This window comes from Carettochelys insculpta, chromosome 19 (assembly GCF_033958435.1).
Source record: "Carettochelys insculpta isolate YL-2023 chromosome 19, ASM3395843v1, whole genome shotgun sequence".
NCBI lineage: Eukaryota > Metazoa > Chordata > Testudines > Carettochelyidae > Carettochelys > Carettochelys insculpta.
The window spans coordinates 27,145,824-27,160,447 of record NC_134155.1 but is presented as its reverse complement, the minus strand read 5'-3'; the positions used below and the strand labels follow the sequence as shown (position 1 = coordinate 27,160,447).

General features: G+C 54.2%; 1 protein-coding gene across 2 annotated transcripts; it reads right to left on the bottom strand.

Annotated features, from left to right (window-relative positions):
• Window positions 1-2,779: 2,779 nt before the first annotated feature.
• LOC142023150 (C-signal-like) lies at window positions 2,780-11,376 on the bottom strand. 2 transcript variants are annotated; one of them, XM_075013818.1, is made up of 6 exons: window positions 11,090-11,376; window positions 10,212-10,263; window positions 9,348-9,535; window positions 7,370-7,528; window positions 5,935-6,051; window positions 2,780-2,978 (listed from the first exon to the last, which is right to left on the bottom strand). In XM_075013818.1, exons 1-6 carry the CDS (start codon window positions 11,273-11,275, stop codon window positions 2,865-2,867), a joined length of 816 nt encoding a protein of 271 aa, XP_074869919.1. In that variant the 5' UTR covers window positions 11,276-11,376; the 3' UTR covers window positions 2,780-2,864. The 2 variants fall into 2 exon arrangements, with proteins under 2 accessions (XP_074869919.1, XP_074869920.1); XM_075013819.1 differs by having other exon boundaries at window positions 2,855-2,978; window positions 5,821-6,051.
• Window positions 11,377-14,624: the final 3,248 nt, after the last annotated feature.

The following is a 14,624-nucleotide window of genomic DNA, read 5'->3' as shown; positions in this document are numbered from 1 at the left end:
TCTCCTTCCTCCTTATGACTCCCTTTTAGATGCCTGAAAACCGCTATCATGTCTCCCCTCAATCTTCTCTTTTCCGAACTAAACAAGCCCAATTGTTTCAACCTTTTTTCATAGGTCACATTCTCTAGACCTTTAATCATTCTTGTCGCTCTTCTCTGGACCCTCTCTAGTTTCTCCACATCTTTTTTGAAGTGTGGTGCCCAGAACTGGACACAATACTCCAGCTGAGGCCTAACCAGCGCAGAGTAGAGTGGAAGAATGACTTCTCGTGTCTTGTTCACAACACACCTGTTAATGCATCCCAGAATCATGTTTGCCTTTTTTTGCAACAGCATCACACCGTTGACTCACATTTAGCTTGTGGTCCACTATAACCCCTAGATCCCTTTCTGCTGTAGTTGTTCCTAGACAGTCTCTCCCCATTCTGTATGTGCGACACTGATTGTTCCTTCCCAAGTGCAGCACTTTGCATTTGTCCTTATTAAACTTCATCCTGTTTACCTCAGACCATTTCTCCAATTTATCCAGATCATTTTGAATTATCACCTGATCCTCCAAAGTAGTCGCAACCCCTCCCAACTTGGTATCATCTGCAAACTTCATAAGCGTATTTTCTATGCCAATGTCTAAATCATTGATGAAGACACTGAACAGAACCGGTCCTAACACAGACCCCTGCGGAACCCCACTTGTTGTACTTTTCCAGCAGGATTGAGAACTGTTAAGAACTACTCTCTGGGTACGGTTATCCAGCCAGTTATGCACCCACCTTATAGCAGCCTCATCTAAATTGTATTTGCCTAGTTTTTTGATAAGAATATCATGAGAGACTGTATCATATGCTTTACTAAAGTCTAGGTAGACCACATCCACCGCTTCTCCCCTATCCACAAGGCTCGTTATCTTATCAAAGGAAGCGATCAGGTTAGTTTGACAAGATTTGTTCTTCACACACCCCTGCTGGCTCTTTCCTATCCCCTTACCACCTTCCAAGTGCTTGCAGATCATTTCTTTAATTACCTGCTCCATTATCTTTCCTGGCAAACCCCAAACCCTTCAGCAGTACTGAGCTCCTGCTAGCACGTTCCATACCTCTGGAGGCCTCAGTGCACGATCCCAGAACAGCTGTGTCCAGCCCCACAGAGACTGACACCGGAGACAGGCAATGCCCTTGGCAGGATGTGGGGCTCATAAAAGGGCAGCCCCGAGGCCAAGCAGAGGCACCTTGCTGGGCTCCTGGGAGCAGGAGCCAAAGGCGCAGCACACCAGCTGACTGACGGCCCAAAGGGGCCCACCAGCTGCCCTGACAGGACCCCACAGGTGTGGCTGAACCTCCTGCTTGCTTGCTAATGAAAGGTCCTGGACTGACCTGGGCCTGCTGACCCACTGTGGTCTCAATCTACCATCTGCCAGCTACCTGGGCATCCCAGACCTGCCCGGTCTTGTGAGCTACCCAGAGGCCCTGGACCAACCTGAGCCTACAGCCCTGCTGCCAGTCCACCCCCCCAGTGATGTAGACATGCCTGAACTCCCAGAGCTGCTGGGGGTTACTTGCCAGGAGGACATAGAGCCGCCTGATCTCCCAGATGACCTGGAGTGGGGCCCTGAGCCAAGGGAGGTGGAGGTCAGAAGCAGGCTGGGAAATGCCCCACCAGAACCCATGTGGGTGTGTTTTGGGACTTACCACTGACCAGCTCTGGCATGACCTGTTGTTAGGGCCCTGGGCGGGGGCACAGTGGAGTGGGTGTGCCCCCCCTCCACTTTGCTTCTGCCCACCGACAGAGCCTTGCTGGCGCTTCAGGGGAAACTCACTGGCATACTGTCTGACCTGCTCAGCCCTGCCCCAGGGCTACGGCTCACATGGTTCGTGGGCTCAGCCCAGCAACGCAACACCGAGCCTCATTAACTGCTGCTCTGCCCTGTCCTGGGGCCAGGGCTCATGTATACCTTGGCACTGGGGCTGATTAAAGGCGACCCAGCCCTTTCCCAGAGCCAGGACTTCTACACAGACTGTGTGCGCCCTGCCCTGCAATAGGGGCTGAGCTTGACTAATGAACTGCAGCCCTGCCCTGACCTAGGGCTGGGGCTTATACCTTGACTGCCCCTGTGGGACGTGGCCAATCCTGCCCCAGGGCCAGGGCCCATATTCTGCCCACATGCAGCCCTGTTACGGAGGACTGGGCCCTGCGTAGACTATTCCTTGCCCACAACCAGGCAGCGCCGAGATTTGGAGAGGTCTTGAGCTTGCTCCACCTCCGAGGGGGTGCACGGTCCCGGCCCACACTTCTGCACCCTGTTCTAAGCAATTTGCCCTGGTTTGTCTGTCTCAGCTGTGCCCAGAGACTCCTCGTGTATGACAGACACATGAAGAGAGAGATCCAGTGTATCCAGAGGCTCCTGGCCACCCAGTCCCAGTGGGATTTGGGAACAGGGGCTTCTTGGCCCAGCTGAGGTAGTATCAGCAGGATATCTTGGGGTGGCTAATTCAATATAATGTACAAGTGTGCGGGAAGGGGTGTCACTGCCCATGGGCTCTCCCTGGGCCTCTTCCCTGCAACAGTGAGGTCCTGGGTGTTCTCCCCAACCCTGGCTGCCACCCCCAGTCACCCCCTCCCAGATAGCTACCCCCAGCTCCTCCCTCACAGGCCACCTCTGGGCTTTGGCTGTGAGGGGAGGAACAAACGGTGAAACGGCAGCTACAGATGGGCATAGCTGGTGGCTTCCAGGACAGGACAGGACAGACCAGACTAGGCTCAGTCAAGGCTCAGGGCTGCTGCATTAGCTCAGTGGGTTTATTGAGGCCACAGGAATGACTGATAGCGTGGTCACAGGCCTGGGGCTCCTTGGGCAGGGCTGGGAGCATCTCACCAGGGAAGAACTTTCCCTTCCCAGTTCACAAATGCCCCGTTGTCCTTCTCGGAGAGCGTGGAGAGCACATGCAGCATCCCTTGGACACTCTCATCCACTGTCTGTGGGGTCTGCAAGGAGGAAAGCAGAGTGAGGGGGGAACTTGCTCTGAGAGAGACCCAGGACACCAGGGGCCCAGATGCAGGGCCCAGTTCAGCCATTGGCCCAGCTGGAGTTCCCTTGAACTTTCCCTCCCAAGTGGCATGAATTTTCTTGTGTGTACCAAGGCAGAAGGGTGTGTAAAATGCAGCTGTAGCATGACCCATCAACTTCACCCTGGTGCACATAACACAATTCATGTAGTGGAAGTGGGGCCGAGGGATCTGAGGGAGGGAGGGGCAGAGGGTTGGGGTGCAGGAGTGAGAGGGTGCTGGCTGGGAGTTCGGGCTTTAGGGACGTGCTGGAAATGAGGGATTTGGGTTGTCAGAAGAGAGCTCTGGGTCTGGGAAAGTGCTCAGGACTGGGGGTGGGCATGAGGATCATAGAACTGCAGAATCATAGAACAATAGACCTGGAAGAGACCTAAAAAAGCCATCAGCTCCAGTCCCCTGCTCTAAGCAGGACCAAACCCATCAGATCAGCCCAGCCAGGGCTTTGTCAAGGCAAGGCTTGAACACCTCCAGGGATGGAGACTCCACTACTCCCCTGGGGAGACCATCCCAATGCTTCACCACCCTCCGAGTGAAAAAGATTTTCCTAACGTTCAACCTGGACCTTCCCAACCACAACTTGAGACCATTGGTCCGTGTTCTGCCATCCACAACCACTGTGAACAGCCTCTCTCCAGCCTCTTTGCAGCCTCCCTTCAGTAAGCTGAAGGCTGTTATCAAGTCCCCCCTCAGTCTTCTCTTCTGCAGACTAAACAGTCCCAATTCCCTCAACCTTTCTTCATAGGTCACATGCTCCAGCCCCCTAATTATTTTGGTCGCCCTCCTCTGGATCCTCTCCAGTGTATCCACATCCTTCCTGTAAATGGGGGCCCACAACTGGACACAGTCCTCCAGATGTGGCCTCACCAAAGCCAAACAAATAGGAACAATCACTTCTTTGGATCTACTGGCAACGCTCCTCTTGATGCAACATCATGGCCGTGTCTACACTAGCCAAAAACTTCGACATGGCCATGCAACTGGCCATTTCGAAGTTTACTAATGAAGTGCGGAAATACATAGTCAGCGCCTCATTAGCATGCGTGTGGCCATGGCACTTCAAAATTGATGCGGCTCGCCGCCGGGCGGCTCGTCCAGACGGGGCTCCTTTTCGAAAGGACCCCGCCGACTTCGAAGTCCCCTTATTCCTATCTGCTCATAGGAATAAGGGGACTTTGAAGTAGCCAGAGTCCTTTCGAAAAGAAGCCCCACCTGGACGAGCCGTGCGCGGCGAGCCACGTCAATTTCAAAGTGCTGCGTCCGCCCACAGCGGACTGGCAGAGGCACTGAATATGTATTTCAGCACTTCATCAGTAAACTTCAAGCAGGCCATTTGCATGGCCATTTCGAAGTTTTTGGCTAGTGCAGACATGGCCAATATGCCATTAGCCTTCTTGGCTACAATGGCACACCGTTGACTCATGTCCAGCTCCTCGTCCACTACAACTCCCAGGTCCTTTTCTGCAAAACTACTACTGAACCAGTCTGACCCCAGTCTGTAACAATGCTTGGGATTCTTCCGGCCCAAGTGCAGGACTCTGCACTGGTGCTTATTGAACCTCATCAGATTTCTTGCAGCCCAGTCTTCCAATTTGTCTAAGTCACTCTGGACCCTGTCCCTACCCTTCAGCATATCTACCTCTCCCCCTAGCTTAGTGTCATCCGCAAACTTGCTGAGGGTGCAATCCAAGCCCTCAACCAGGTCATTGATAAATATGTTGAACAGAACAGGACCCAGAACCGAACCTTGGGGCACTCCACTAGAAACCGACCGCCATCGAGCCGTTGATCACTACCCTCTGGGCCCGACCTAGCCAGCTTTCTATCCATCTTACCATCCATTTATCCAGTCCACATGCCTTTAACTTGCTGACAAGAATATTGTGGGAGACCGTATCAAAAGCTTTGCTAAAGTCAAGATAAATCACATCCATTGATTTTCCCCTATCCACAGAGCCAGTTATCTCATCGTAGAAACTAGTCAGATTGGTCAGACTTGACTTGCCCTTCATGAACCCATGCTGACTATTCCTGATCACTCTCCCCTCCTCCAAGTGCCTCAAAATGACTTCCTTGAGGAGCCCCTCCATAATTTCTCCAGGAACTGATGTAAGACTGACTGGCCTATTATTTCCTGGATCATCCTTCTTCCCTTTTTTTAAAAACGGGCACTACATTTGCCTTTTTCCAATCATCCAGGATCTCTCCCAATCTCCACAACTTTTCAAAGATAAGGACCAAGGGTTCGTCAACGACATACGCCAGCTCCCTCACAACCCTGGGATGAATTAGGTCTGGGCCCATAATTTTATGCACGTTTAGCTTTTTTAGATAGCTCCTAACCTGTTCTTTCCCCACCACAGGCTGTCCACCTTCATCCCACAGTGCATCACTTATCGCATTAGTCCGGGAGCTGTCCTGATCTGTGAAGAGCATTGGATGGGGGCCCAGGCTCTGAGCTGGGGTTCTTGAGTGGGTTTAGGCTCTTGGTTGGGAGTGGGGTATAGAAAGGGTCCAAAGTTCAGGCTGGGTGTTGGGCTTTGGGGTTCATGAGGATTCTGGGTGGAGATCACAGACATGACTCCATCCAAGTACCTGTGAGCTGGTGCCCATAAAAACCCCACAGCAGCAGCAGCAGCAGCAGCTCTGTTCAATTCTACTCTCAGCTGCCAGCAGCCTGAGGAACCAAGCAAGTGGCAGCAGGAGGCTGGAAACCCAGGGCACAGCACTGAATCCCTGATGGCATCTGCATGGGACATGATACCTCTGTGCAGAGCAGCGCTGGAGGGCAGGATGGGTTCCAGCATAGCAGTTACCCCGACAATGAACATCTGCCACAACACACGGCTACCACTGGCCTCTCCCAGCGAGGTGCTACCTGCATGGAGCCGGAATTTCCGTCTGTCTGTGCCCAGCCAGGATGGAGAGCGACACTCAGGATCCCGTTTCTGCTGTACCCCAAGGCCTGGCACTTGGTGAGCATGTTCAGAGCAGCCTGTGGGTGAGACGCCGTGAGCAGAGACAGCAGAGTGTGGGGGAGGCAGTGAGCCCTGTAGGAAATGACCCACCGGCCTGAAGGGAGGGATGGGACAGGCAGACAAAAGGGTGAGCGCAGCGTTCCTTTTAATTTCGTCTTTCCATGTGCAGAATAAATTTTATGTGCACCAAGGCATGTGCAGATGGGCACCGCCAATAGAAACACTCGCTGCCAGCTGTGAGTGCTCTGCTAATCAGCTGGCCTGCACTGAATTTCTCCTGGATGGCTGCCCAAGTGCTCAGCCTGTAGGAAGCACTAGTGAAAAGAAATCGCTAGCATGAGCTGCGTTCTCTGATATGCTCAATGAGGACAGCAAGCCACAGAGCTGCAGGTGTAGCTGCACCTTGATGAGCCACTGATGCTGAGAGGCCTCTAGTGAGCTGTGACAAGTGCACAGTTATGCAGGATCTGGGCTGGGAGGGGAAAGTGGAAATGTGACATCGATGCTCCTTTGGGTTCCCCCACAGTTTCACCAGGTGCAGTGATCATCTGGTCCCCTTGAGTTGAACTGGGGATGGTCTCTGTGATGGAGTGGGGGATACCTGTGTGTGTGTGTGTGGCTCACAGAGGGTGTGGGGCTCCTGCTGAGGATAACCCTGACGACCAGGTAACACCTTTGTACTGCAGACAAAGGAGGAGGTGGAGCCTGAGGGGTTTGAATTGGAACTGGGAGTTAGGAAGCAGTTAGTCTGGGCTGAGGGAGAGAGAGACAAAGGAGGGGGCCAGGCCCCGGCTCTGGGGGCCCCTCGGGGCCTCCTCTCCCCAACATGGATTGGACTGGCTGTCTCTGCCTGCTGCACTGACTCCTCTGTACGATGCTGTGTCCTGTCGGCTAATAAACCTGCTGTTCTCCTGCTAAGTGAGAGACTCTCCTGCCTATGGCCAGGGTGCAGAGCTTGGGGGACCCCAGAACCCCATCACAGTCTCTAAATGAGATATGTTGACCCTGGGAGTGGGTAGAATTCATAGGTCTACCGTGGCCCTTCCCTGAGCTGAAACTGGCTAGACTGGAGCTGAGCTGCTCCTCCCCACCAGAGTGTGGGGGTTTCTCCAGTGGGGTACAGGCACAACAGAATCTTCCTCACCAGATGGGAGCTCTGATCTGAGCCCCATGTGAATTGTAGGCAGACAAAAACTGCTGGTCCTGCTCAGCACAGCACTGGAGGCTGGAGTGGTGGCAGTAGGACAAGGGAGCACGAGGAACACACCGAGTGACATGAATTTGTGCAGTAGCAAACCCAGGCAGCAGTCAGGCCCTGCTGGGTGTGCCCTGTACCTTGCTGCAGCGATAGGAGATGAGGTGTCCCAGATGCCAGGTGTAGACATTCTGGATGGAGCCAGCCTCGCTGGACATGTTGACGACGGCCGCCTTGCTGCAGCTCAGCCCTCTCTGGGGGCTCCCCTGGGCAGCCTGCTTCAGCAAGGGCAGGAAGGCCTGGGCAGTGGGGAGAGCAGAGCAGCCGTGGGGTCAGAAAAGGAACAGCACCATGCTCGTGAGGCAGGGCACCAGAATGGAGTGGCTCAGTGCTTTTCCTTCTTACGCCCAGCCTCCGGCCAGGCCAGAAGTAGAAGCCCCCCCAAGGTAGCTGTGAGGAGCCATGCACCCTTCTCATGTCCAGGTGGGGGCCAACAGTGATCCTCAACTCATGTTCCTCCCTTCAGAGTCCCCACTCAGGGCTGATGGGGGGTCTGTGGCTCCCCAAAGCTGCCCACATGGGTCTGACCATGGCTCAGCTGCAGCTCTTCAGCAAGGCGGCTTTGCCCAGGCCAGGCTGAAAGCCAGATCCAGGGCAGGGTAAGAGTTACGTGTACACCTGTGGGGACCCCCACTGTGTCCTGGCTGGAAAGTCCGAGAATTAAGGACTGAGGCTGGATGCCGCTCACCCACCTGCCTACCCTGGACAGGTGGAAGGGTCCAAGTTACCCAGAAAGAGCCCAGGTTCTGCCTGGGCCAGGAGCCAGGGTCTGGGGGGAGAGGAGTGGAAAGATCAGGGTCAGGGAGAGCACAGAGCCTCCCCACAGCCCCTCCAGGGGTTGGAAGAATCTCTTGCCCCTGTTGTGAGGCCCCTTCCCACACCAGGCCCTTAGAGTGAAGCTAACTTGTCTGTGCTGGGTCCGGAGCCGGTGCCAGAACCCCCAGCCTCTGGCCACACAAGCCCTGCCTCCTTGGCCTGTGCTGGACTGGGGCCCTGCACATGGGCCATTGACAGACCCCCCCAGTGTGGAGCCCTCCGACCCTGTCCTGCTCCCCAGCCCCTTCTGCTCCCCCATGTGCAGGGTCAGCAGGCCTGCTGCTCGCAAGGCAGCCGAGGGGAGCCCACCCGGGGGCCATCCCTCTGCTGAGCACCAGCACCGAGAAGGGCTTGCAGTGAGCGCACAGGGAAGCTCATTCTTTGGGCTGTCGAGTTAGTTCCAGTTCCTCGTGTGACTGACACACAAATTCCCTCAGGGTGGGGCTGAAGTGGGAGTGAGGCGTTAAGTGGGGTGCAGCGAGGGTGGGGCGTCAGGGGAGAAGGCCAAGTCAGGGCAGGGCATGGGGTGGAGCAGGCCCCAGTTGCCCCTCCCTCACCCAGACTGTTGTCGGCGCTCGGACCTAGGCCCCCCACTCGTGGGCATCACAAGCTGCTCAGGGGGCCCAGGGACCTTAGACAGATGCTCACAAGCACTCGGTGCCTTCGGTAAAGGAGTAAAAAAGTCCTGACAGCCCCTTCCTGCTGCTCATCCCACTGGGGACTCTTTGTCAAAGAGAAAGGGCACGTTTCCTCCCTCCTGGTTCCCAGGCCCCCCAGCTCCTGGTTGTGGCAGTGCACTCATGAGCCTCAGCCTGGGCTGCCAGAGAGCGTCTCACAGCTGCACGCTGCAGTCACTCTCAGCCCCTGAGGAGACAGGTACCCCTCTGCCAGCAGGGTCCCATCTGGGGGACTTGGAGAGAGGCCACTTAAGGCCACACATAATGTTGGGATTGGAGAGACAGAGTCTCTCATGTGAGGTAACTGGGGCCTCGTGCATCGCACTGTCCTTGCACTGATGCTCCGGTTGCCCAAAAGTGAGGGATTGAAGCACTGCAGGGATCTGGGGCTGAGGTTTCATTTCTGAGCGGTTCAAGTCCCATAAAGCACTTGCAGCCTTTGGTGCTACCAGCCAAGGCCCCCACATTGATCCAGTTACCCAAACCCAGGGAAGGGAGGATCCCTGGCCCAAGCACAACCAAACCCTCATGAATCTGGCAGCACGCTCTCCGTCAGGGCCCTTACCTGGGTCACCAGCAAGGGCCCTGTCACGTTGGTCGCGTACACCAGGGCCATGTCCTCTGGTGTCTCTGACTCCAGCGTGCTCAACTTCCATATCCCAGCGTTGTTTATCAGCAGATTGAGCCCGGAGCCTTTCAGGTGTGCCTCAACTCTGGCTGCTGCTGCCTTGATGCTGGCTGGGTCTCTGACTTCTGCAGCCATAGAGCAGGGCGTCAACTACATGATTCCTCCTCTCTCATGTCACCCCCACCAGAGCTCAGCCCCCTGGGCCAGGGGGCTTCTTCCATTGGGGTCAGAGGTGGGAGAGGGGTTGGGGAAGGGAGTTGGGGGGGTGGGGGCTGCTGCTGGGGCCAGGGATGGGGAGCGGTGCTGGAGCAACAAGAGGAAAGGCCAGTTCTGATCAGTTCCTTGGAATATCTGAGCAGCCTAGAAAATGTAAATGTGCTGGAGTTCGTGATTACTTTGTACATGTGGCGTTGATCTCACTTAGGCAAAGGAAGTGGATGATTTAAAATTGCTTGTGATGCATTGTAGGCGAGATAATTCCCCAGCTGCACATGCAGGGCTCCATCCCGGAGGTGGGAAAGCCGGACAGACCTGCCCATGTGTGATTCTCACAGGAGGGACCTGCCACGTGGTGGTCCTGCGGCTTTCCAGCCTCTCCAGAGCCAACCTACCCCACCGGACTTTCCACTCACGCCTGCCTCCCCTGGGTCTGAGTAAGGTGTTCATAGCCTCTCAGCGACCATTGGCTGTTCTCCTCACTGAGCTCGGGAGATCCTGGGAGTGGGGGATGTGGAGGGGGTCAGGAACGGGAAGACTGTGATGCAGGGAGAGGGAACTTCAGCTCAGGGCCTGGGCACCCACCGAGTGCATTGATCACCAGGTTCAGATGTTTGGCCTGCAGGTTCTGCAGCTCCTGAAAAGGAATCAAGTTAATGGTTATGGACATTGGGCTCACCCCCAGGGGCAGGCTGGGCAGAGTCCAGATCCTCACTGCCCCTTGGCAGGGAGTCAATGTCTCACTGCTTTCCTCCACCAAGCCTCTTTGTGGAACATCCTGTGTTGAGGTTCTGGGGCAATAGGAGGCTTCTAACTCCCCCTGAGAATCTACAGAGCCGTTGTCTAACAGTGCGATAGAGTCTGGGACACGAATCACTTCCCCATCACTAATGGGGAGTGGGAGGAAGGTGGTGGAGGGCAGTTCCCCGAGAGTGGTAAGGGGTGTCCACTCCCAGCAGCTGGGGGCTGGCAGTGTCACAAACTCTCATGAGCTGGTTGCGAGTGGGGATTTTGTCAGTTGCAGAAGGAGCAGAGGCCACGACCCCGAAGTTACTCAGAGCCTGCACTTCTCCAGGGTGGGCGTGGGAGCAGAGAGGAGAATACAGAGAACCTGAGGCAGTGGCAGACAAGGGAAGCGTCAGACTCATGATGTGGGCTCCCTGGAGGCTGACAGGGTTGGGTATAGCTGTGCTATAGTCACTATTAACCTATGCTGGAAGAGCTGGTCCACAGCCCCCAGGCAGTTACCTCAGGCCCAGCCGATGCTGCCACGGCCTCACTGCTCTGGGACTCAAGCTGCCGGATGTAGAGATAGTTTGGATGCAGCTCCACACCTTCCAGCCAGAGTAGTGTCTGCAGGCACAGTCTGTGCCAGCGTGTGGGTCTGGGCCGTGAGTGCTGCGAAATTGGAAGCTCCTTGGCAGGCTCCAATTTCCCCTCCATCCCCCTTGCCCCATTCTCACCTGCATTTGCTTTCCCGCTGGGTCCCGGCAGGTGGCAAAGACCCACTCCGGTGGGTTGGAGTTCCTCAGAAGCTGCTTGACGAGTTCCAGGCCGATTCCTCGATTGGCCCCGGTCACCAGAACGCTGCGGAGATTCAAGCCGGCCATGGTCCTTCCCTGCCTCTGCTCAGTGCGAGTCGCACTCATCAGAGCCCTGAGTTCCCTGCCCGCGCGCAGCTGGGCTGTTTAATGATTACCTCCAGGGAAATAACTCTGCTGCTGTCAGGTGTCTAGAAAGGAAGAGATGGAACGAGCCAGACCTTACTCGTCTGTTTGTTACCCCTCCTCTCTGGGTGAGCGAGTCGGGTGGTTTGGTTACTACTTGCTGACATTTTGGTGCAGGACCAACCAAGCATTGGCTGCCTTATTGTGCAGGAGGGCAACCCCACTCTACCGACCATGCCCTGAGTGAGGAGTCACTGCCGTCGTGGTCTGTGCTCCACACCCGTCAGTGGTGCTGTGAGCAGAGCAGGGAGAAAGTGGGAGTGGGTGAAAGACTGCAAGACTCTGCAGGTGGAGGTCAGGGTTTTACTGTCGCATTCTTTGGCTTGTTAGTTTCGGCTGCAAAGTGGAGGCAAGACTCTGCACGGCTAAGAAGACTGGTACATTCTAGGGGCCCAACCTATCGCAGCCATATTGGTGAACCAGCTCAAACAGAAACCTAGCTCCTGGGGCCCTCATTCATCAACCGGGAGGAAGAAGCCCTCACTGAGGCGCATGTAGAAACCCAGCTGTTTCACAGGAAGGGATTTACAGTAAACAACCCAGATTTCCCACTGAGATTTGAGCTCACCTCACAGGATTCAGGGGGCCCACACTTTAAACCTTTTCTTGGCTCCTGTGACTCTTTTCAGTCTGGCTCCTTGCACTCCTTGCCACTCTCTAGCTATTTCATCTCTCAGGACACGGCTTCCTGCCCCATCTCTGCTGCTTTCCTCCCCCAGGCATCAATCCTCGTCCTCCTTTCTGCTAAGTCCAGAGTGACTAGACAGGTTCATTACTCTTTTAAAGTAACCAGCCTGGAGAGAACTAACGGAGAAGCAGAGACTGGAAAGGCTGGTGGTGATTGTAGAGGAATATCTGGGTGAGGGACAACACAAGAGCCCTGGCTCTGAATTCACACGCATTTAAACGTGCAGATACATGTGGCTGAATGTGATTCATTGGATAGACTCTCAGTGAGCACCTCTTTATATAGAGGATACCCAAAATTGTTCATATCACTCTCTATTGTCAGCTGAGGGAAGGGTTTGCTAGGTTTATATGCATTGGCCCTAGCAAATGTTGAGGGTTCATCTCCATATGAGAAATACACAGAGAAGAGAAATCCAGAATGTGATGGGAAAAGGGAGGTCGTTAGATTTGAGCAAAGAACAAATTGAGCTGTATTTAGGCAGTCTGCCATTGAGCTATGCCAACACACAAAGAGGGCCCTTTGGATTCATTAAACTTGAGCCACCTACAGAACAAACACTGTTTCCTCCATCAAAACAAAAAGCAGTCAAGTAGCACTGTAAAGACTAGCAAAATAGTTTGTTTAGGTGAGCTTTCGTGGGACAGACCCACTTCTTCAGACCATAGCCAGACCAGAACAGACTCAATATTTAAGACACAGAGAACCAAAAACAGTAAGCTTGTCTTCCTTGCTTACTGTTTTTGGTTCTCTGTGTCTTAAATACTGAGACTGTTCTGGTCTGGATATGGTCTGAAGAAGTGGGTCTGTCCCACGAAAGCTCACCTAATAAACTATTTTGCTAGACTTTAAAGTGCTACTTGACTGCTTTTTGTTTTGTAAATGGCAATGAGTGACCTAGTGGAACTGTATAATGAGGCAGAAAAACTGTGTAGAACCAACACAGAAGCCAGTGTAATTTGGACCTCACAGATAAGCATCACACACATTTTAAACTGGTCTGGCGCAGAATTTCCAACAATCTTTTTTCCAGTCATATAGTCATATTCAAGTTCCTGCTAGGAAAGGCTGAGTGGCCTCTACATAGTAACAAATCTCTCACCATTTTCCAGTGATAAAGCGAGCCTAGCTCAGTGGTGGAATATATGACTGCAGATTAAGATACCCCAGGTGGTCCTGTTTGGGTGGTTTTTTTAATAGAAATCTATTTTCATCTCCCGCTCCAGTATGTGGGAGGGTTGCATTGGATGCTTGAAAAGGATTTAAACAAACACTCAACTTTTTCCTCTGCAAATGTACAAACACTGTGCACCCCTCAGCTGCCTCAGTTCCCAGACTTCGAGGTTCAGGTTTCTGTTCCCATGGATCACACAAAGGTACAATCCAATGCATGTGTGTAGGGCCCTGCTCACCATTAGCTGCACTGGGCAGGAGAACCAGACCCACAGCCAGGGGGCTCAGGAATCTGACACAGAAATGCCCTTGGTTCAGGCTGAGTGCACAGCACCTTGGCTCTGTTATACTCAGTCAGCAGCAGTGGGGTCTGTCCCACACCCAGGAATAAGCTCATGCCTCTGAGCAGGAAGTAGTCACCAGGCAGGGGGCAGAGCTGCCAGGAGTCCCAGAAAGGCCCTGAGGCCAGAGCCAGGCAGAGCCCTACCTGAGTGGGGGCTGAAGTAGAGACCAATACCACAGAGAAAAGCACCTGACGGGTCATAGGTGCCAAGCCCCACACACTGGCCTGGAGCTCCCAAAACAAGACATGAGTAAGCCAGGCTTATCCCCCCTCCCCACAGCCAGGGGTCAGTAACCCCCCTGAGAAGAAGGGATGAGATGCCCTTGGAGTGACTCCTGCAACCAAAGGCTCTGTTATGAGTTAACCTTGGGGCTCCCAGAGAGGCCAGATCCCTGGGGCCACAGCGCCTGAAGAGCCCAGTTTAGTAAGCACAAAAATCTACCCCAGAGCCTCAATTTAAACGCCTACTGCCAGAGACAACTACATCTCCACTGCGGCTGCTCTCACAACATGGAGCATCCACCAAAACGCGCGTAAGCCGCAGACTTTTGAGGTTCACGAAACCATCCCTGTTGCACCTGCCCATGTAGCTATCAAATCTGTGGGAGCAGGGAGGGGAAGGCAGAGCAGCTCAGAGGAGACCCAGAGCGGTGAAGCCAGGCTACCAGTCTCCAGCATCCTGGGCAGCACCATTTGGAATTGTTAGGATTGTGCCAGAAATGGTGCCCATGAACTCTACCCAGCAGGTTGGCCCTGCACAATGCCCTGAGCGCGGTAGAGTACCCCTGGCCATAGCAAGCAGGGCACCTAGCAAAGGCACCACAGGAGTTGAGCCCATAACCAAGAGGTAGAGCTTTTATTTAGCCACCGAGTAGAAGTGGGGTCAATACCTGTGTGCTCTGCTGGGAATAATCACCTGATTCCTTCCTTTTCAAGGCAGTGCCAGCCCAGGGGCTTTAGCAATGGTTAGGCTGCGGTTGCTATTTAGGGATACAGAGTTAAGATACTTGAGTGCTGTATTGTGGTTCTGCTACCCCTCCTGGTAAAAGAGCTACCGGAGTCATCGA